Raw genomic sequence first — 23,788 nt, forward strand, 5'->3', positions numbered from 1 at the left:
ATACATTGTATACACATGAAAGAATTTATTCAAAAGAATTTAAAATTCAATGTGTTGCTACAAACATACTTATCATGTATACTTGCCTTCCTGTTCATCGCCAATACCTTCCTAAGAGGGCACCTACAAGGCTGAAGGTGAAAAAGATCAGAAATGTACACACGCACACAAGAAGAAAAAGAAGCTGCATATAGAAACTCTAAGAAGCCGCTTTTAGAAAATTTTAGAACTGCTGACTTTCCAAACTGGCAAAAGAAGAGTGATGATGATGCTGCTGAAGATATTAGTCAGTCATTCTCAAAAATGCTTCTAAGTATGCATTAAAATGCATTTTGTGCATTCATAGAATTTGGATTCGTATTTGAAACAAGTTTTGAAGATGAGTTCCATTTTCATTTCTGCCACCAGAGCGCCAAAAGTGTGGCAAATATCAAGTCATAGTATTTACAGAATTCTGAATGGAGGGTAGCATCTCTCTCTCCCTCTCTCCCCCTCCCTCCCCAGCCCCCTTTTCCCTATCAACTTCATTGGTTTTATGTTATTTGTGTTACTCCTGCCTCTATTTCTATTGAAAGACATTGTATTTTTATCCAAATAATTTAAGTTATACCAATAAAATACACGTTCCCCATAAGTTACAATTTGCTATTTGTTGAGAGAGATAAATATAAGGATGTACCAAACCAAGAGCTTCTATTGCACTTATATGACTCTCTTCAACCACAAACCCCAACAAGCATATTTAACAGAAATAACTTCTGTTCCACTTTCAAATGTTTCTCCAAGCCTCGAGTCACCATCTCCATATCAGGCTGCAGAAACACATTCAAAATGAATGACAAAGAAACCTAGAGGTGATTCCTCACAAAATCACTGCATGAAAAAATTAAGGGTAATTACAGTTGCCCACTTGTGGTTAGTCCTGTTTTCACCTTACCTACCTGTAGTTTGAAAAATGTCACTTCACCCACCTGAGATTCGCTCCGTTAGCCTTTTGTGGCCCAACTCAACTATTTCTCTGTTAAAAATAAATTTTTAGACAAAAACAAACATCACATGAATCAAAAACTAGGGTTTGAAGTTTTTACAAAAATGCATGAACACTACAAATGAAATTCAAAATTCTTACAAATCAACTTGTTTGAAAAAGAGAGGAAAAAGAGTTCGAACAATACCATTCCAAATCCACAGAATAATGTCCAAATGCATATTCAATTTAATCCATGTGCAAATATCTTGGCCCTTGTGACATGTTGATGTGAAAATCATCTCCAGCCCAAGTCATTTGGATTTTCAACCAAAGAATATGGCGGACAAACCAAGTAACGGAAAAGAGTCAAAAAATAGAATATAATCAATAGATTATGTGAAAGTGTGAAATTGAAACAAACAGAAACATCATTTTACTTTTTTACTTTTACATTTTCAAAGAAGCTGAAGCAGTATGTTGGTGGAAAAATCAAAGCCCCTGCATGGCTCCACTTTCTTAGTTCATCATATTAGGAGTATTTTCTATTGGACTTAAATTTGTTTTTTATTTACTGCCAATGCTGAGATTATACTTACATGCTTTGTCGCATTGCTAGTTCAAGTGAGAGACTAAGAGAGAGAATGGAAACTGGATATAGATCATGCTTGTTCTTAATTTTTACAAAACTTAACTTTTAGATTTTTTTTTCTCTTTTCTTTTCAAGTTTTTTCAGCTTTGGAGGAGAGAGACATAAAAATAGAGCAAAATTGGATATTTACTTTTGTTTTTAATAAAGGTGGGTTATAGAGCCCTAAAGAAGCGAACCTTAGGTGGGTAAAACGACACTTTTCAAATCATAGATAGGCAAAGTGAAAACGACCCTAACCACAACCGGATTTACTGCAATTATCCTTCAAATTAAATGAATCCTAAAGCAGTTATAACAAGATGACCATGAAATAATTTTATCTAGACTGCATTATTGTATACGGATTGATAATAAGCCATTAACCTATATAATTTACATTCATAAGCACACAAATTTGATTTTAGACAAATGTCCTGGAGTCCATATAAAGCAAATGTTTAAGAAAACATTCGCATAGAGAAAAATAGAAATAAAATCAGCCTTTTAAAAGTGCAGCCATGATGCTCACTGCTCTGTATTTGATTGGCCAACAATATGGCACAGCAAGCTCATGGACCACCATACAGACCATTAACGATATATTATATAGACCATTCAATAAGCTGTCCATACAACCAAGATTTCTACACCTATGCTCACTAAGTGTCCACACCAAAATAAGAAGCTTCAGTTTCATAGACTATATAGACCATTCAATAAGCTGTCCTTACAACCAAGATTTCCACACCTATGCTCACTTAGTGTCTACACTAAAATAAGAACCTTCAAGTTCAACCAATTAAAGACCAACAGATCAAAGTTGATACTACAGCTTCCAAGTGGGTTTTAGAACCACACCAAGCTACATAGCTGTGGACAGAAGCAGGTACAAGATATTGCAACTTGTTCCAGGAAGGAAACTAGTTAATATGATCTTATCATGTATATAGAAGAAAGGCCAGTTGAACAGCCACAAGTGAAGCTATATATAGCTGGAAACTGAGCTGAAATTGAGTGTTCATAACAATCAATGAAGTCAGAGGCATTTTCAACTCTGAACATACAATAAGAAGAATGCTTTTCAATATATCATCATGACAAATTCCACAAAAGCATTTGAAAAAGAAACAATTATAGAGTGAAATTTCTAAAATTCATAGAGTAAAAATAGGAAAACCAAATCACATACAGAGGATTCTTCGGGAGGAAATTTCCGCAGCATAAGGCATATCTTAAAGACAGTTCAAATTTTGCTTCAGCACGATTACCTTTAATTACCAAAGCCTGTGGTGAAATGGATATCATATAAAACATGAATATCACAAAGTAATAAAAGGACAAAAAAAAAAAAATTTAGTTATTATTAATTATAATAACGACAAAAGGAAAGCACAATTATATACATAGGAACTGCACTAAAGGACTAGAATATTGCGGTTAAAAAATGTAGGAATTACAGTGAAGCTACCACAGATACTTTAAGATTGACAGGGAGTATTGAAATTTAGGTTTCCAATCAAAAATCGATTCTTAAAAAACTTTCAAACCACAATAATTCAGGAAATTAATCACAGTGCTTCGGTCCATAATTTTTAAAACCTATCTTTTGTACCCCAAGCTTTTACAAACAATATGATCAATATATGGAAGACTTTAATAAGCCATTGCAATCATATCGAAAAATTCAAATAAAATATAGATAAAGTATACCATTGATTTCCCTCCAGTTCAATCAATCCCTCAAAGAACTTATCACGGTTGTGGTAACAACAAAGAGGAAACATGTTCTATGTTCAAAACTCAAAGCAACCAAGACTTGATCCCAATTAATTGGGACTGATTCTATGGTCCTCATAAACTAATTGAAGTCAACCACATGTGTTTCTTTCCCATCATTCAGCCTATCAACTAATAGAGATAGACCACATGATTTGCCTCTCTACCTCTTTTCACTCTTATATTAAATCACTCTCTCATATGCAATAATCAATCTCCCCGCACATGAACAAACCATCTATATGACATCTATTCCTTTGTCCATATTTCTGAATTCATTATCATATTTTTCCTAATATTCTTTAACAACCATGTCAACATTCTCATCCCAGCTCATTTTATGAGAATGTAACTTACTAAGAAAGAGCGAATTAATTCAAGTTGAGAGAACAAAAAAAGGTAAAGGAAGATCCCAAATAATAATAGTCTTAGTAAAAAAGGACATGTCAATAAAAGGAGTAACAAATACTATAAGTTCAAATAGATTAGAATTGAGGAAAACATTACACTTGGCCAAACATAACTAATGTGGTGAGGATCCACAGCCAACCCAAAAAAAAAAAATCAGGACTAAGGTATTGTTGTTGTTTAACCACAGATAATAACAGGCCATGAAATGATCTTATAGATATTTCACTCAAACTTTATACATGTGCTAGTCACATAATACCTTCAATATATTTCTTGACTTCCCCACCAGCTCTTATTCCATGACCATATATAAATTTGAATCATAAGAATGAGAGCTGAAAAATTACCCGCGCCTGTAAAAACTGTGAACGAGTGCATGCAGCAACAGCTGCCAACACAATTATTGCAGCACAAATGTTTGCCGAGCATCTTCACCATCAATTTGAACAGAAGTACAATGACTTGGGGCCCTGCAATATTCCTGAACAAGTTACAACACCAGTAAAAAACAAGTGCAGACAAATACTGGAAGTAGCATATATCTAAATTGTTTCATTTCTGCAGGACTAAAACATCCCTGCTGCAAACATTTAAAACAAAGTCAACAGAATCACGATAGAAGGAATCACATGTATTTGTTGTGTCAGAGGAGACCCGTACTCCAGATGTCCTGTATATTTGACGTAATTGCTCATCCATACAGCCACCTTTCACTCCCACTAGAGAAAAATACTGAAAAAAAAATTATTTTATTTTAATGATACGTGTGAAAAATGGAGAATCATTGAAATACAGGAGTCGATTTTGCAATCCGACAACAACCAACATAATCATTTGATGTAAAGGCCAAATTTGGATCATTTATATCATAATACTAAGTCTAGTTGTGTTAATAGTCTACAAATGAACTCAACATACAGGTTGACAAAACATATCTAACTGACTTTGTTTGCCTCAATACAAAGGGCAAGATTACTAGGAATGGTCCATGGAGTTATTTCCCAATCCATGGAAGCTGCATTATGTGGATCACTGTTTATTAGAAAAGTCACCATTATTTCATTGGCAGGGACATTAGGTGCACTCCAGGAAGTTAGACATCATTGAAATGATATGAAATTAAGGTTCTGGAATTGACATTATAAAATTATCATAAAATCATTTTAAATCAAAATGACGGTTCAGGCACAACAATACAGTGGCCAGAACATAGTTCACCAATCATGGATAAATGATTCTACCTCATACCAAGAAAAACTTGATAACAACACTGTATGATAATAGTTCAGCAACCCAACACCTGCATATGAATGGCAAACAGAAGTTTCGGAAAACAAACCCTCTATTTTTTACCATCTTCAAAATTAGACAGGTCTGGTGTCTTACAACCAGTGCAGTATGGCACAAGCAGCGAACATGCGACATCAAAGAAATTAATTTGAACCCACTTTAAAAATTAAAAAACCAACGTATCTTCAACATTCTCATCCCAGCTTTAGTTCAAGTGAATGTAACTTTTAAGAAAGAGTGAATTAATTAAAGTTGAGAGAATGAAAAAAAGGTAGAGAAGACACCAAATAATAATAGGCTTAGTAAAAAAGGACATGTCAAAATAAGGAGTAACTAATAGTATAACTTCAAATAAATTAGAATTGTAGAAAAGAATACACTTGGCCAAACCAAACTAATGTGGTGAGGACCCACAGCCAACCCAAAGAAAAAAAATTGGGACTAAGGTATTGTTGAACCACAGATCATAACAGGCCATGAAATGATCTTATAGATATTTCACTAAAACTTTATAATTATGCTAGTCACATAAAACCTTCAATAAATTTCTCCACTTCCCTACCATCTCTTATTCTATGACCGTATATAAATTTGAATCATAAGAATGCAAGCTGAAAAATTACCCATGACTGTAAAAACAGTGAACGAGTACGTGCGGCAACAGCTTCCAACACAATTATTGCAGCAAGAATATTTGCTGAGCATCTTCACCATCAATTTGAACAGAAGTACAATTACTTGGGGACAAGCAATATTCATGAACAAGTTACAGCACCAGGAGAAAACATGTGCAGACAAATACTGGAAGTAGCATATATCTAAATTGTTTCATTTATGCAGGATTAAAACACCCCTGCTGCGAACATTTAAAAAAAATCAACAGAAGCGCATTAGGAGGAATCACAGGTATTTGTTGAATCAAAGGAGACCCGTTCCCCAGATGTCCTGCATATTTGATGTAACTGCTCACCCACACAGCCACCCTTCAATCCCACTGGAGTAAAATACTGAAAATTATTTTATTTTTTTTTCTGATAAGTGTAAAAAATGGAGAATCATTGAAATACAGTAGTCTTTTTTGCAAACCAACAACAACCAACATAATCATTTGATGTAAAGGCCGAATTTGGATCATTTATATCATAATACAAAGTCTAGTTTTGTTAAAAGTCTACCAATGAACCCAACATACAGGTTGACAAAACATATCGAACTGACCTTATTTGCCTCAATACAAAGGGTAAGATTACTAGGAAGGGTCCATCAAGTTGTTTTCCAATCCACGGAAGCTGCATTATGTGGATCACTGATTATTGGAAAAGTCACTATTATTTCAGGGGCAGGGACATCCTGTGTCACTCAGGAATGTTAGACATCATTGAAATGCTATGAAATACAGTTTCTAGAATTAATATTATAAAATTATCATAAAAATCACTTTAAATCAAAATTATAGTTCATACCTATCAAAAAAAAAAAAATCAAAATGATAGTTCAGCCACTACACTACAGTGGTCAGAACCTAGTTCACCAATCATGGATAAATGAATACTACCTCATACCAAGAAAAAATTGATAACAACACTGTATGGTAATGGTTCAGCAACCCAACACCTACATATGAATGGCAAACAGAAGTTTCAGATAACAAACACTCTATTTTTTACCATCTTCAAAATTAGACAGGTCTGGTGTCTTGCAACCAGTGAAAGTATGGCACGACCAGTAAACACGCAACATCAAAGAAATTAATTTGAACCTGCTTTAAAAATTAAAAAACCAACGTATCTTCTCAACTTAAAATGTCTTCTTTAGACCCTAGAAAATGTAAGAAAGCATGAAAAAATTTATCTTTTATCGGTTAGTGAACACAGTACACACAACCGTCAAGTATCATGGACTGCCAACATAAATCTCTACCTAACAACCTTAGATGCATTTGAGTCGAATACATAGTTCGCTCAAATGAAAATGACTAAAACAACAAAACCAAAAAACTTTTGACCTCTTCCTTGTACTATAACATTCAGGCACCCACTAAAATGAACCATCCGCAACAGAGTGAAACCATCATATCACATTGAAAGGAACTCAGAATGAAATTCATGATTAAAATCATAAAATCATTTATTAACCAACAAAGGAACCGTATCAATTCAATAGGAAGTCAATTCTCAAATTAGAATATCAAGAAGCATATGCTTAACAGCTTCACTACCCAATATACTGAAAAAAAAAGAAATAATAATAACAAACTAGTTTCACTAACCAATTCACAAAAATAGAGACCTTGAAGCCCTTATAAACAAGGCCCTTCTCAAAGGCTTGGCAATGACCCACCAAACACTAACCATGAAGTCAAGTCCATGGGCTTGCACCCATCCTTGTAGTCAATCCACTAACACATCCTCCACACGATCTTCTCCCACTCCTTCACATACCTATCAATCCAATGATCCATTAATATGAATTAGAACATGTTCAAAATTAAAATCAAAGAAATGCTGATTTAACAATAAATAAATAAATAACGTACAGACCTGGTGACAATGATCCTGCACTTTTCATGCGAATTGCCAAAAGGCCCAAAACCAACAACAAGCACATCAAACTGTATTACCATTAGCCTGCATTTTGATAACCCCATCTCTTTCTTAGCACATATATACTATTTTTTGTTACTTCGTCAATTTATATCCTTTTACTAATATCTTTGATACCACAATCAAATACAGATGGAAACAGGATTACTACAATTGAAGTAGAAACAGAACACAAGTTAAACAAGGCTATCAATTGAAGTACAAGCATAACCAAGTTAAACAACGTTATAATTGAAGTAGAATACTAATATCTTTAGGCTGCATCTCCCAGCTACCCTGCTTAGGGCTAAGGACACTGCCATATTTAGAAACCACCTCTACTAGTATATAAATGAACAATGAAAATAAAAAACACTTAAAAACAGTAAACTTTGAGGAACCAGAAACGCAAAATTCTTTATATTTACTAATTCATTACTATACAACTTCTGAAACCAAAAAAAATTAATCAATTACAATGAAAAAATGATTTACAAATGCAAACAAAATGTTTGCTATGTCTCAATTTGCCCGAACAGTAAAAGTGACGGGAGGTTGGCAACCCATGATTGCCACAGGATGGATCTGTCTGTAACATGTTCGCTTCGCTGCAGCAGGGATGTGCTCTTCTTCCTCCTCAGATGATGAAGAAGGAAGAGGTATAAAACTCGGCAAAGCTGAAGGACAACGTTGTGATTGAGGCTTTACTTCAAGACTCTTCTCATCTGAAACTTTAGCCTTTTCTTGAATGTATACTTCACCCTCATCTGATTCTAGTAAAAATATGTGACTCAATAGCTCTGTAGCCGTCAACCTCTTCACAGGATGCCTCACAAAGCAGCAACTCAAGAAGTTCTGGGCTTCTTTTGAGATATGGGGTGGAATCGTCGGTGACTCAGTAGCTATCCGAGACATAAGTTCGGATTTAGAGGTAGAAGCCCACGGTGGTTTTCCAGTCAACATCATCACCACACTACACCCAAGTGCCCAAATATCTGAAGGCGCTTCCTGAATTCCATACCTCACCATCTCAGGAGAAAAGAACAAATGTGTGCCTCTGACACCACCAGCATCACTCACATTCTGCCTCTTTGCCAACCCAAAGTCCGCAACTTTAGCAACATAACCATCCCCATTAGGTACTAACAGGACATTGTGAGGCTTGATATCACAATGTACAAATTCACGGTCATGAACTTGCTTCAATCCAATCAAAATAGACCGCGTACAATTCCTGACTAGAACCTCAGGCATCCCAGTACCAGAACCGTATTTCTTGATGAAATCGGCCAAGCTTCCTGAAGCAAGCTCAAGAAAAACGTTGTGAATGATGTCACCAGAGTTGGTGGTTGTGATGTCTGATCCAAAGTATTGAACCACATTAGGACACCCTTTTAAAGCCTGAAGAAACCGTTGTTCAATTGAGAGTGAAGATGGACCAGAAGCAGCGTTTTCTGATTTCACAGCCATGATTGGAGGAAATCCCAAACAGGGTTTCTTCAGTTTGGCAACGAAAACAGAACCGAACCCTCCACGGCCAAGCAATTGGCCTCTGCTCCAGGACGGTACTCTGTAACCCAGAGAAACCTCACCACCGGCAATGTAGTCCTCTCTGCTTCGCTTCATTCCTCCCATGATACAACCAAAAGACTGAATTTCGATTGATTGGCAGAAATTTGTATCAAGCAGTGGGTTTGAAGAGAAACAAAGAGTGGGGTATACGAAACTTTGCTGATGGTGGAATAAGCAGTGGTTCAAGAAGGGTTTGAAGAGAAATAGAGAAGTGCGTTCTTGTTTCAGAACGGTTGAATAATTTTGATGCTTATTTTCGACGCTGACTATATATATACGTCGGTTTAAGGGTTGGAGTTAACGGTCGGATTATTTCAAATTCGAACAACAAAAGTTTACGACTTCGTTTCGGAAAACCTTTATTTTGATTTTTAAATTTTTAATAGCTAATAAAAATTAGTTTCGGAAAACAGCGTTGCTTTTTCTATAAGAAACTAACCAAAGTCGGTGGTAGGATAAAAAGACTTTATGAATTTCTTCAAGGAAAAAAAAAAAAGAAAAAAGGAAAAACCCTTCTAATTTCAAAAATAAATAAATAAATGCAGGTACTTTTAAAGCTTTTGTATTTATTTTTACATTAATTAATTAATTAATCAATTATAATATCATGAATCTCTTCTTTTTTAATATTTTTTTAATCTAGTGTATGACTTAGGTTATTAGGTCACTAATTGAACTGGTTGTCATTGATGAAATAGTAATGACAAATAAATATTTTTAAAAAATTTAAAACCTTTTTTAAAAAATTGGTAATTTTACAATTTTTATATTTAATTTTACTTTAATTAATTATAAAATTAAATCTCTTACTTTTCTTTTTTGGTTCTTTAAAAAAAATTAAAAGTAATTTTGAAAACCTATTTGTTAACCCTATTAAGAGTCAGATTATTGGATCAATAGTTAAACAAATGATCACTTATCGAACAATATGGTCAAATATAAAGATAAGTATGAGAAATTTAAATTTTTTTAAAAATATTATTTTTCCAATTTAATTAATGTAAAAAAAAATCAGTGGGCTATATTAATTCAATTGCATAAATGGTTAAATTAAACAACCAAACCAACTTAGATATTGAATATGATGTTGTTAATAGGTGAGAACAATAAATGTGAAGATGACAACTTCCTTTTTTTTTCTTTTCTTTTTTTTAACCACTATGCCGCACGTCAAATGATCTTATTTAATGAGTGGAGTGCAGCTGCTATGGAAGCTTGGACCGATATAAATAATGAAATAGTAAACCCCTTTGGAACATACATTGATATATATAATGGAGTGTTCGAGGCATGATGCCACACGCCATGCTTAAGAATGCAAATTAAGTGCATAATTGTGAGTGTTACTTAACCTTGAGCTTTGGACTTTTTTATCCTAATAACAAATAATCATTGTCCCTCCTAATCCTATTGTAACCCTCCTATATACCATTGGTATTTCTTGTTGCAAAAACCACTCACTCACATAATTAAAAATTATATTGATAGATTTTAAGCTAATGGACCAGCTTAGGTGGATGAAGTATAGAGGCCTTGGCAAGATCAAGCTTTAGACTTAGATCGTATCTCCAAGACAATATTTTGAATTGAACCTAAGATTGTGTCTTTAACATGAATCTTGTTGGTTCAAAAAAAAAAATGTAAAGACTAATTATTGTCTGTTTGAAAGGGAAAAAAAAAATTGTCTCTTTGTTTTAATACAAAATTTAACAAAATTAGCTTCTTTCTTTTTCTTTTTCTTTTTTAACTTTTTGTAACACATTTAGAAAAAAGCGATATAAAATAAAATTAAAAAGTCTATCTTTGTATCATATTTAGCAAATAAGCACCGAAACTTCGAGATACCTAAAAATGGACACTAACTCAAAACTACAAAAAAAAAAAAAAAAAAAAAAAAAAAAAAAAAAAAGAATTCTCGCAACTTAGCTTTTTATATATATATATATATATATATATTTTTTTTAGAGGAAGCTTTTTGGCTAATTGGATTATATGCAACCATTTAAAATCTCACTTTTCTAATTACAACCGTATTTTAACTAGCTTTTAACAACATACTATACCCAAAAGCATGTAGAATATAAATTGACTTCTAGTTTGGGAAGTACATAAACTTCTTAATCAAGAATGAATTGTCCAGCCAAGTGTTCTGTAATTTAACTAGTTGGTACTTTTTAATATTTCCAACCAAGGTTCAAATCTTCTACCCCCAACTATCGAATTATTAAAATAAAAAAAAAAATAAAAAAAAAAAAGAATTGTCCAACTTTTTAACTGGATATGAACATAGAGGTTTATTAAACATATCAAGTTAAACACTGTACAGCTGAAAACTGAAAACTGAAACTGAAAACTGAAAAACACTGTAGCGAAATAATTTTTAAATGTGTGAATAGTATCGTGGGACCCATTTTTAATGAAAAAGTTGCTGAAAAGTGAAATTTGTGGGTCCGTGAACAGTACACGATGTGCTGTGATTGGTCCAAAAAAATTTGAAAAGTCAAAGTTTGCGGCTACTGTTCATTGAACAGTGCATGAACAGTAGCCGCAACACCCAAAACGCGTGAAAAAAAAAAAAAAAAAAAAAAACGTAAACGCAGACGCAGAAGTTTTCATCCCAATCCCAACGCAACCTAAATGGTGGGATCAAAACTATAAGGAATAAAAGTAAACATTGACTCTTAAGGTTGGGAGCACTTATCTTATGCATTCATCAGTTGCAAGCAAATGCCACATGCCTATAGACCGCACGAGAGACATCTGTTGCAAAAGGGGGTTTTCACAAGATACCACCTGCAATATTGGAGAGGATATTAGTTCATTTCAACCTTAGGGTTTGATGGTAGTTTGATACCAACTTTCATCCACATTTATTGATAGCATTCAGGATAAGCTGAGTTGCTGTAATTTTTCCTATACGATATAAATTCCGCAACTTTATATGAATGGTATGAGAACTCACTTGAATGGAAACCTGATGTGCAGAATATTATTGCTCATTTAAAATACCTAGTGTGGCCATACCACAAAGACATCTTGGTGTATAATAATTGTTACCAGGAAGATTATGCTCTTGCTAATTAAAAAACGAGAGAAAATAACTAAAGTGATTTGAGACTGTAAACTACAGAGTTGCTCATGGTATTAGAATAAGATAATTGATCACCGATCCTCCCCAAACCCCTTCCAAAAAGAAAAATGCAGGAAAAAAAATATATTGCAGAAAACAATGAGATATGAACTGAGCAGATATACATTATATACACATGAAAGAATTTATTCAAAAGAATTTAAAATTCAGTGTGTTGCTGCAAACATACTTTTCGTGTATACTTGCTTTCCTGTCCATCGCCAATACCTTCTTAGGAGGGCACCTACAAAGCTGAAGGTGAAAAAGATCGGAAATGTACACAAGCGCACAAGAAGAAAAGGAAGCTGCATATAGAAACTCTAAGAAGCTGCTTTTAGAAAAATTTAAAACTGCTGACTTTCCAAACTGGCAAAAGAAGAGTGATGCTGCTGCTGAAGATATTAGTCAGTCATTCTCAAAAATGCTTACCTTAATCTCCTAAGTATGCATTAAAATGCATTTTGTGCATTCATAGAATTTGGATTCGTATTTGAAACAAGTTTTGAAGATAAGTTCCATTTTCATTTCTGCCACCAGAGCGCCAAAAGTGTGGCAAATATCAAGTCATAGTATTTACAGATTTCTGAATGGAGGGTAGCATCTCTCTCTCCCTCTCTCCCCCTCCCTCCCCAGCTCCCTTTTCCCTATCAACTTCATTGGTTTTATGTTATTTGTGTTACTCCTGCCTCTATTTCTATTGCAAGACATTGTATTTTTATCCAAATAATTTAAGTTATACCAATAAAATACATGTTCCCCATAAGTTAGAATTAGCTATTTGTTGAGAGAGATAAATATAAGGATGTACCAAACCGAGAGCTTCTATTGCACTTATATGACTCTCTTCAACCACAAACCCCAACAAGCATATTTAACAGAAATAACTTCTGTTCCGCTTTCAAATGTTTCTCCAAGCCTCGAGTAACCATCTCCATATCAGGCTGCAGAAACAGATTCAAAATGAATGACAAAGAAACCTAGAGGTGATTCCTCACAAAATCACTGCATGAACAAATTAAGGGTAATTACAATTGCCCACTTGTGGTAAGTCATGTTTTCACCTTGCCTACCCGTAATTTGAAAAATGTCACTTCACCCACCTGAGATTCGCTCCATTAGCCTTTTGTGGTCCAACTCAACCATTTCTCTATTAAAAATAAATTTTTATACAAAAACAAACATCACATGAATCAAAAACTAGGGTTTGAAGTTTTTACAAAAATGCATGAACATTACAAATGAAATCAAAATTCTTACAAATCAACCTGTTTGAAAAAGAGAGGAAAAAGAGTTCGAACAATACCATTCCAAATCCACAGAATAATGTTCAAATACATATTCAATTTAATCCATGTGCAAATATCTTGGCCCTTGTGACATGTTGATGTGAAAATCATCTCCAGCCCAAGTCATTTGGATTTTCAACCAAAGAATATGGCGGACAAACCAAGTAACGGAAAAGAGTCAAAAAATAGAATATAATCAATAGATTATGTGAAAGTGTGAAATTCAAACAAACAGAAACATAATTTTACTTTTTTACTTTTACATTTTCAAAGAAGCTGAAGCAGTATGTTGGCGGAAAAATCAAAGCCCCTTCATGGCTCCACTTTCTTAGTTCATCATATTAGGAGTATTTTCTATTGGACTTAAATTTGTTTTTTATTTACAGCCAATGCTGAGATTATAATTACATGCTTTGTCGCATTGCTAGTCCAAGTGAGAGACTAAGAGAGAGAATGGAAACTGGATATAGATCATGCTTGTTCTTAATTTTTACAAAACTCAACTTTTAGATTTTCTTTCTCTTTTCTTTTCAAGTTTTTTCAGCTTTGATAGAGAGAGACATAAAAATGGAGCAAAATTGGATATTTACCTTTGTTTTTAATAAAGGTGGGTTACAGAGCCCTAAAGAAGCGAACCTTAAGTGGGTAAAATGACACTTTTCAAATCACGGGTAGGCAAAGTGAAAACGACCCTAACCACAACCGGATTTACTGCAATTATCCCTTCAAATTAAATGAATCCTAAAGTAGTTATAACAAGATGACCATGAAATATTTTTATCTAGACTGCATTATTGTATACGGATTGATAATAAGCCATTAACCTATTTAATTTACATTCATAAGCACACAAATTTGATTTTAGACAAATGTCCTGGAGTCCATACAAAGCAAATGTTTAAGAAAAAATTCGCATACAAAAAAAGAGAAATAAAATCAGCATTTTAAAAGTGCAGCCATGATGATGCTCACTGCTCAGTATTTGATTGGCCAACAATATGGCACAGCAAGCTCATGGACCACCATACAGACCATTAACGATATATTATATAGACCATTCAATAAGCTGTCCATACAACCAAGATTTCTACACCTATGCTCACCAAGTGTCCGCACCAAAATAAGAAGCTTCAGTTTCATAGACTATATAGACCATTCAATAAGCTGTCCTTACAACCAAGATTTCCACACCTATGCTCACTTAGTGTCTACACTAAAATAAGAACCTTCAAGTTCAACCAATTAAAAACCAACAGATCAAAGTTGATACTACAGCTTCCAAGTGGGTTTTAGAACCACACCAAGCTACATAACTGTGGACAGAAGCAGGTACAAGATATTGGAACTTGTTCCAGGAAGGAAACTAGTTAATATGATCTAATCATGTGTATAGAAGAAAGGCCAGTTGAACAGCCACAAGTGAAGCTATATATAGCTGGAAACTGAGCAGAAATTGAGTGTTTGTGTTCCTAACAATCAATGAAGTCAGAGACATTTTCAACTCTGAACATACAATAAGAAGAATGCTTTTCAATATATCATCATGACAAATTCCACAAACAAGATTTCAAAAAGAAACAATTATAAAGTGAAATTTCTAAAATTCATAGAGTAAAAATAGGAAAACCAAATCACATACAGAGGACTCCTCGGGAGGAAATTTCCGCAGCATAAGGCATATCTTCAAGACAGTTCAAATTTTGCTTCAGCACGGTTACCTTTAATTACCAAAGCCTGTGGTGAAATGGATATCATATAAAACATGAATATCACTAAGTAATAAAAGGACAAGAAAAAAAATATTATTAGTTATTATTAATTATAATAACGACAAAAGGAAAGCACAATTATATACATAGGAACTGCACTACAGGACTAGAATATTGAGGTTAAAAAATGTAGGAATTACAGTGAAGCTACCACAAATACTTTAAGATTAACAGGGAATATTGAAATTTAGGTTTCCAATCAAAAATCGATTCTTAAAAAACTTTCAAACCACAATAATTTATAAATGACAGGATATTAATCACAGTGCTTCGGTCCATAATTTTTAAAACCTATCTTTCGTACCCCAAGCTTTTAAAAACAATATGATCAATATATGGAAGACTTTAATAAGCCATTGCAATCATATCGAAAAATTCAAATAAAATATAGATAAAGTATACCATTTATTTCCCTCCAGTTCAATCAATCCCTCAAAGAACTTATCACGGTTGTGGTAACAACAAAGAGGAAACATGTTCTCAGTTCAAAACTCAAAGCAACCAAGACTTGATCCCAATTAATTGGGACTGATTCTATGGTCCTCATAAACTAATTGAAGTCAACCACATGTGTTTCTTTCCCATCATTCAGCCTATCAACTAATAGAGATAGACCACATGATTTGCCTCTCTATCTCTTTTCACTCTTATATTAAATCACTCTCTCACATGCAATAATCAATCTCCCCGCACATGAACAAACCATCTATATGACATCTATTCCTTTGTCCATATTTCTGAATTCATTATCATATTTTTCCTAATATTCTTTAGCAACCATGTCAACATTCTCATCCCAGCTCATTTTATGAGAATGTAACTTACTAAGAAAGAGTGAATTAATTCAGTTGAGAGAACAAAAAAAAGGTAAAGAAAGATCCAAAATTATAATAGTCTTAGTAAAAAAGGACATGTCAATAAAAGGGGTAACAAATACTATAAGTTCAAATAGATTAGAATTGAGGAAAACATTACATTTGGCCAAACCTAACTAATGTGGTGAGGATCCACAGCCAACCCAAAAAAAAAAAAAAAAAAAAATTTGGGACTAAGGTATTGTTGTTGTTGAACCACAGATCATAACAGGCCATGAAATGATCTTATAGATATTTCACTCAAACTTTATACATGTGCTAGTCACATAATACCTTCAATATTTTTCTCGACTTCCCCACCAGCTTTTATTCTATGTCCATATATAAATTTGAATCATAAGAATGAGAGCTGAAAAATTACCCGCGCCTGTAAAAACTGTGAACGAGTGCATGCAGCAACAGCTGCCAGCACAATTATTGCAGCATGAATGTTTGCCGAGCATCTTCACCATCATTTGAACAGAAGTACAATGACTTGGGGCCCTGCAATATTCCTGAACAAGTTACAACACCAGTAGAAAACAAGTGCAGACAAATACTGGAAGTAGCATATATCTAAATTGTTTCATTTCTGCAGGACTAAGACATCCCTGCTGCAAACATTTAAAACAAAGTCAACAGAATCACGATAGAAGGAATCACATGTATTTGTTGTGTCAAAGGAGACCCATACTCCAGATGTCCTGTATATTTGACGTAATTGCTCATCCATACAGCCACCCTTCACTCCCACTAGAGAAAAATACTGAAAAAACATAATCATTGGCAGGGACATTAGGTGCACTCCAGGAAGTTAGACATCATTGAAATGATATGAAATACAGGTTCTGGAATTGACATTATAAAATTATCATAAAATCATTTTAAATCAAAATGACAGTTCAGGCACAACAATACAGTGGCCAGAACATAGTTCACCAATCATGGATAAATGATTCTACCTCATACCAAGAAAAACTTGATAACAACACTGTATGATAATAGTTCGGCAACCCAACACCTACATATGAATGGCAAACAGAAGTTTCGGATAACAAACCCTCTATTTGTTACCATCTTCAAAATTAGACAGGTCTGGTGTCTTGCAACCAGTGCAGTATGGCACAACCAGCGAACATGCAACATCAAAGAAATTAATTTGAACCTGCAATAAAAATTAAAAAACCAACATATCTTCTCAACTTAAAATATCTTCTTTAGACCCTAGAAAATGTAAGAAAGCATGAAAAAATTTATCTTTTATCGGTTGGTGAACACAGTACACACAACCGTCAAGTATCATGGACTGCCAACATAAATCTCTACCTAACAACCTTAGATGCATTTGAGTTGAATAAATAGTTCACTCAAATGAAAATGACTAAAACAACAAAACCAAAAAACTTTTGACCTCTTCCTTGTACTATAACATTCAGGCACCCACTAAAATGAACCATCCACAATAGAGTGAAACCATCATATCACATTGAAAGGAACTCAGAATGAAATTCATGATTAAAATCATAAAATCATTTATTAACCAACAAAGGAACCATATCAATTCAATAGGAAGTCAATTCTCAAATTAGAATATCAAGAAGCATATGCTTAACAGCTTCACTACCGAATATACTGAAAAAAAATAACTAATAATAATAACAAACTAGTTTCACTAACCAATTCACAAAAATAGAGACCTTGAAGCCCTTATAAACAAGTCCCTTCTCAAAGGCTTGGCAATGACCCACCAAACACTAACCATGAAGTCAAGTCCATGGGCCTGCACCCATCCTTGTAGTCAATCCACTAACACATCCTCCGCACTATCTTCTCCCACTCCTCCACGTACCTATCTATCCAATGATCCATTAATATGAATTAGAACATGTTCAAAATTAAAATCAAAGAAATGCTGATTTAACAAATAAATAAATAACGTACAGACCTGGTGACAATGATCCAGCACTTTTCATGCGAATTGCCAAAAGGCCCAAAACCAACAACAAGCACATCAAACTGTATTACCATTAGCCTGCATTTTGATAACCCCATCTCTTTCTTAGCACTTATATACTATTTTTTGTTACTTTATCAATTTATATCCTTTTACTAATATCTTTGATACCACAGTCAAATACAGATGGAAACAGGATTACTACAATTGAAGTAGAAACAGAACACAAGTTAAACAAGGCTATCAATTGAAGTACAAGCATAACCAAGTTAAACAACGTTATAATTGAAGTAGAATACTAATATCTTTAGGCTGCATCTCCCAGCTACCCTGTTTAGGGGTAAGGACACTGCCATATTTAGAAACTACCTCTACTAGTATATAAATGAACAATGAAAATAAAAAAACGCTTAAAACAGTAAACCTTGAAGAACCAGAAACGCAAAATTCTTTATATTTACTAATTGATTACTATACAACTTCTGAAAACAAAAAAAAAAAATAATCAATTACAATGAAAAAATGATTTACAAATGCAAACAAAATGTTTGCTGTCTCAATTCGCACGAACAGTAAAAGTGACGGGAGGTTGGCAACCCATGATTGCCACAGGATGGATCTGTCTGTAACATGCTCGCTTCGCTGCAGCAGGGATGTGCTCTTCTTCCTCCTCAGATGATGAAGAAGGAAGAGGTATAAAACTCGGCAAAGCTGAAGGACAACGTTGTGATTGAGGACTCTTCTCATCTGAAACCCTAGCCTTTTCTTGAATGTATACTTTGTCACCCTCATCTGATTCCAGTAAAAAGATGTGACTCAATAGCTCTGTAGCCGTCAACCTCTTCACAGGATGCCTCACAAAGCAGCAACTCAAGAAGTTCTGGGCTGCTTTTGAGATATGGGGTGGTCGTCGGTGACTCAGTAGCTATCCGAGACATAAGTTCGGATTTAGAGGTAGAAGCCCACGGTGGTTTTCCAGTCAACATCATCACCACACTACACCCAAGTGCCCAAATATCTGAAGGTGCTTCCTGAATTCCATCCCTCACCATCTCAGGAGAAAAGAACAAATGTGTGCCTCTGACACCACTAGCATCCCTCACATTCTGCCTCTTTGCCAACCCAAAGTCCGCAACTTTAGCAACATAACCATCCCCATTAGGTACTAACAGGACATTGTGAGGCTTAATATCACAATGTACAAATCCACGGTCATGAACTTGCTTCATTCCAATCAAAATAGACCGCGTACAATTCCTGACTAGAACCTCAGGCATTCCAGTACCAGAACCATATTTCTTGATGAAATCTGCCAAGCTTCCTGAAGCAAGTTCAAGAAAAACGTTGAGGATGATGTCACCAGAGTTGGTGGTTGTGATGTCTGATCCAAAGTATTGAACCACATTAGGACACCCTTTTAAAGCCTGAAGAAACCGTTGTTCAGTTGAGAGTGAAGATGGCCCAGAAGCCGCGTTTTCTGATTTCACAGCCATGATTGGAGGAAATCCCAAACAGGGTTTCTTCAGTTTGGCAACGAAAACAGAACCAAACCCTCCACGGCCAAGCAATTGGCCTCTGCTCCAAGACGGTGCTCTGTAACCCAGAGAAACCTCACCACCGGCAATGTAGTCCTCTCTGCTTCGCTTCATTCCTCCCATGATACAACCAGAAGACTGAATTTCGATTGATTAGTAGAAATTTGTATCAAGCAACGGGTTTGAAGAGAAACAAAGAGTGGGGTATACGAAACTTTGCTGCTAGTGGAATAAGCAGTGGTTTCAAGAAGGGTTTGATGAGAAACAGAGAAGTGTGTTCTTGTTTCAGAACGGTCGAATAATTTTTTTTTTTTTTTTTTTATAAAAACGGTCGAATAATTTTTATGCTTATTTTCGACGCTGACTATATATATAAGTCGGTGTAAGGGTTGGAGTTAACGGTCGGATAATTTCAAACTCGAACAACAAAAGTTTACGACTTCGTTTCGGAAAACCTTTATTTTGATTTTTAAATTTTTAATAGCTAATAAGAATTGCTTTTTCTATAAGCGAAAACTAACCAAGGTCGGTGGTAGGATAAAAAGACTTTATGAATTTCTTTAAGGAAAAAAACAAAGGCTTCTAATTTCAAAAATAAATAAATAATTTCAAAGTTGGTGGTACTTTTAAAATTTTTGTATTTTTTTTTACATTAATTAATTAGTTAATTATAATATCAAGAATCTTTTTTTTTAATATATTTTTTTTAATCTAGTGTATGAGTCAGGTTATTAGTCACTAATTGAACTAGTTGTCCTCGATGAAATAGTAACGACAAATAAATTTTTTTTAAAATTTAAAACCTTTTTTAAAAAAATTGGTAATTTTACAATTTTTATATTTAATTATAAATTATACTTTAATTAATTATAAAATTAAATCTCTTACTTTTCTTTTTTGGTTCTTTTAAAAAAAATTAAAAGTAATTTTGAAAACCTATTTGTTAACCCTATTAAGTGTCGGATTATTGGATCAATAGTTAAACAAATGATCACTTATCGAAAAATATGATCAAATATAAAGACAAGTATGAGAAATTTAAATTTTTTTAAAAACATTATTTTTCCAAATTAATTAATGTAAAAAAATATCAATGGGCAGTGGGCTATATTAATTCAATTGCATAAATGGTCCAATTAAACAACCAAACCAACTTAGATATCGAATCTGATGTTGTTAATGGGTGAGAACAATAAATGTGAAGATGACAACTTCCTTTTTTTTTTTTTAAACCACTATTCCTCACGTCGAATAATCTTATTTGATGAGTGGAGTGCAGCTGCTGTGGAAGATTGGACCGATATAAATAATGAAATAATAAACCCCTTTGGAACATACATTGATATAAATAATGGAGTGTTCAAGGCATGATGTCACACGCCATGCTTAAGGATGCAAATTGAGTGCATAATTGTGAGTGTTACTTAACCTTGAGCTTTAGACTTTTTTATCCTAATAACAAATAATCATCTTCCCTCCTAATCCTATTGTTACCCTTCTATATACCATTGGCATTTCTTGTTGCAAAAACCTCTCACTCACATAATCAAAAAATTATATTGATAGATTTTAAGCTAATGGACCAGCTTAAGTGGATGGAGTATAGAGGCCTTGGCAAGATCAAGCTTTAGACTTAGATCGTATCTCCAAGACAATATTTTGTATTGAACCTAAGATTGTGTCTTTAACATGAATCTTGTTGGTTAAAAAAAAATGTAAAGACTAATTATTGTTTGTTTTGGGGGAAAGAAAAAAAAAAAAAAAAGCTTTTAACTTTTAACTTTTGTCTCTTTGTTTTAATACAAAATTTAACAAAATTAGCTTCTTCTTTTTAACTTTTGAAACACATTTAGAAAAAAGCTATATAAAATAAAATTAAAAAAGTCTATCTTCATATCATATTTAGCAAATAAGCGCCGAAACTTCAAGATGACACTAACTCAAAACTACAAAAAAATGAATTCTCGCAACTTAGCCTTTTAGATTATTATTTTTTTTTTTTTTTTTTTTTTTGAAGAAGCTTTTTGGCTAATTTGATTATATGCAACCATTTAAAATCTCACTTTTCTAATTACAAACATATTTTAACTAGCTTTTAACAAAATACTATACCCAAAAGCATGTAGAATATAAATTAACTTCTAGCTTGGGAAGTACATACAATTCTTAATCAAGAATGAATTGTCCAGCCAAGTGCTCTGTAATTCAACTAATTGGTGCTCTTTAGTGTTTCCAACCAAGGTTCAAATCTCCTACCCCCAACTATCAAATTATTAAAAATAAAATAAAATAAAAAGAATTGTCCAACTTTTTAACTGGATATGAATATAGAGGTTTATTAAACATATCAAGTTAAAAAAATACTAATTGGAGGGATCAAAACTATAAGGGATGCAAGTAAACATTGACTCTAAGGTTGGGAGCACTTACCTTATGCATGCATCAGTTGCAAGCAGATGCCACATGCCTATAGACCGCACGAGAGACATCTGTTGCAAAAAGGGTTTTCACAAGATACCACCTGCAATGTTGGAGAGGATATTAGTTCATTTCAACCTTAGGGTTTGATGGCAGTTTAATACCAACTTTCATCCACATTTATTGATGGCATTCAGCATAAGCTGAGTTGCTGTAATTTTTCCTAAACGATATAAATTCCGCAACTTTATATGAATGGTATGAGAACTCACTTGAATAAAAACCAGATGTGCAGAATATTATTGCTCATTTAAAATACCTAGTGTGGCCATACCACAAAGACATCTTGGTGTATAATAATTATTACCAGGAAGATTATGCTCTTGCTAATTAAAAACGAGAAAAAAAAAAAACTAAAGTGATTTGAGACTGTAAACTTCAGAGTTGCTAATGGTATTAGAATAAGATAATTGATCACCTATCCTCCCCAACCCCATCCAAAAAAGAAAAACGCAGGAAAAAAAAATATATATATATATATATATATATTGCAGAAAACAATGAGATATGAACTGAGCAGATACACATTATATACACACGAAAGAATTTATTCAAAAGAATTTAAAATTCAATGTGTTGCTACAAACATACTTTTCATGTATACTTGCTTTCCTGTCCATCACCAATACCTTCTTGAGAGGGCACCTACAAAGCTGAAGGTGAAAAAGATCAGAAATGTACACACAAGTGCACAAGAAGAAAAAGATGCAGCATATAGAAACTCTAAGAAGCTGCTTTTAAAAAAATTTAGAACTGCTGACTTTCCAAACTGGCAAAAGAAGAGTGATGACACTGCTGCTGAAGATATTAATCAGTCATTCTCAAAAATGCTTACCCTAATCTCCTAAGCATGCATTAAAATGCATTTTTTCCATTCATAGAATTTGGATTCGTATTTGAAACAAGTTTTGAATATGAGTTCCCTTTTCATTTCTGCCACCAGAGTGCCAAAAGTGTGGCAAATATCAAGTCATAATATTTACAGAATTCTGAATGGAGGGTAGCATCTCTCTCTCCCCCTCCCTCCCCAGCTCCCTTTTCCCCATCAACTTCATTGGTTTTATGTTATTTGTGTTACTCCTGCCTCTATTTCTACCACAAGACATTGTATTTTTTGTCAAAATAATTTAAGTTATACAAATAAAATACATGCTCCCCATAAGTTAGAATTTGCTATTTGTTGAGGGAGAAATATAAGGATGTACCAAACCAAGAGCTTCTGTTGCACTTATACGACTCTCTTCATCACAAACCCCGACAAGCATATTTAACAGAAATAACCTCTGTTCCACTTTGAAATGTTTCTCCAAGCCTCGAGCTACCACTCCATCTCAGGCTGCAGAAACACATTCAAAATGAATGACACAGAAACCTAGAGAAAATCATTGCATGCACAAATTAAATGAATCCTAAAGCAGTTATACCAAGATAACTATGAATTATTTTTATCTAGACTGCATTGTTTATGGATTGGTCATAAGTCATTAACCTATATAATTATCATTCATAAGCACACAAATTTGATTTTAGACAAATGGCCTGGAGTCCATATA

General features: G+C 33.9%; 2 protein-coding genes across 13 annotated transcripts in view; both read right to left on the reverse strand.

Annotated features, from left to right (window-relative positions):
* The window catches only part of LOC126698820 (mitogen-activated protein kinase kinase kinase 20-like), a 28,050-nt gene extending 7,417 nt beyond the window's left edge, over positions 1 to 20,633 (reverse strand). Inside the window, exons 1-2 of one of the 3 annotated variants that reach the window (XM_050396285.1) lie at positions 20,213 to 20,633; positions 8,472 to 9,570 (exon numbers count right to left, since the gene is read on the reverse strand). In XM_050396285.1, coding sequence (XP_050252242.1) covers positions 8,472 to 9,292 — 821 coding nt within the window. In that variant the 5' untranslated portion in view covers positions 9,293 to 9,570; positions 20,213 to 20,633. Of the gene's footprint in view, positions 1 to 8,062; positions 9,571 to 20,212 lie in introns of those variants that run through there. The other 2 variants (XM_050396284.1, XM_050396286.1) reach the window with 2 other exon arrangements.
* LOC126698821 (mitogen-activated protein kinase kinase kinase 20-like) overlaps positions 1 to 23,788 on the reverse strand; it is a 28,522-nt gene that overhangs the window by 562 nt on the left and 4,172 nt on the right. For 2 of the 10 annotated variants that reach the window (XM_050396293.1, XM_050396289.1), the window contains 2 exons: positions 22,827 to 22,888; positions 21,939 to 22,278 (listed from right to left, as the gene is read on the reverse strand). In XM_050396293.1, the coding sequence (XP_050252250.1) occupies positions 22,200 to 22,278; positions 22,827 to 22,888 (141 nt within the window). In that variant the 3' untranslated portion in view covers positions 21,939 to 22,199. The other 8 variants (XM_050396288.1, XM_050396287.1, XR_007646599.1 and 5 more) reach the window with 8 other exon arrangements.

Source organism: Quercus robur, chromosome 9, assembly GCF_932294415.1.
Source record: "Quercus robur chromosome 9, dhQueRobu3.1, whole genome shotgun sequence".
NCBI lineage: Eukaryota > Viridiplantae > Streptophyta > Magnoliopsida > Fagales > Fagaceae > Quercus > Quercus robur.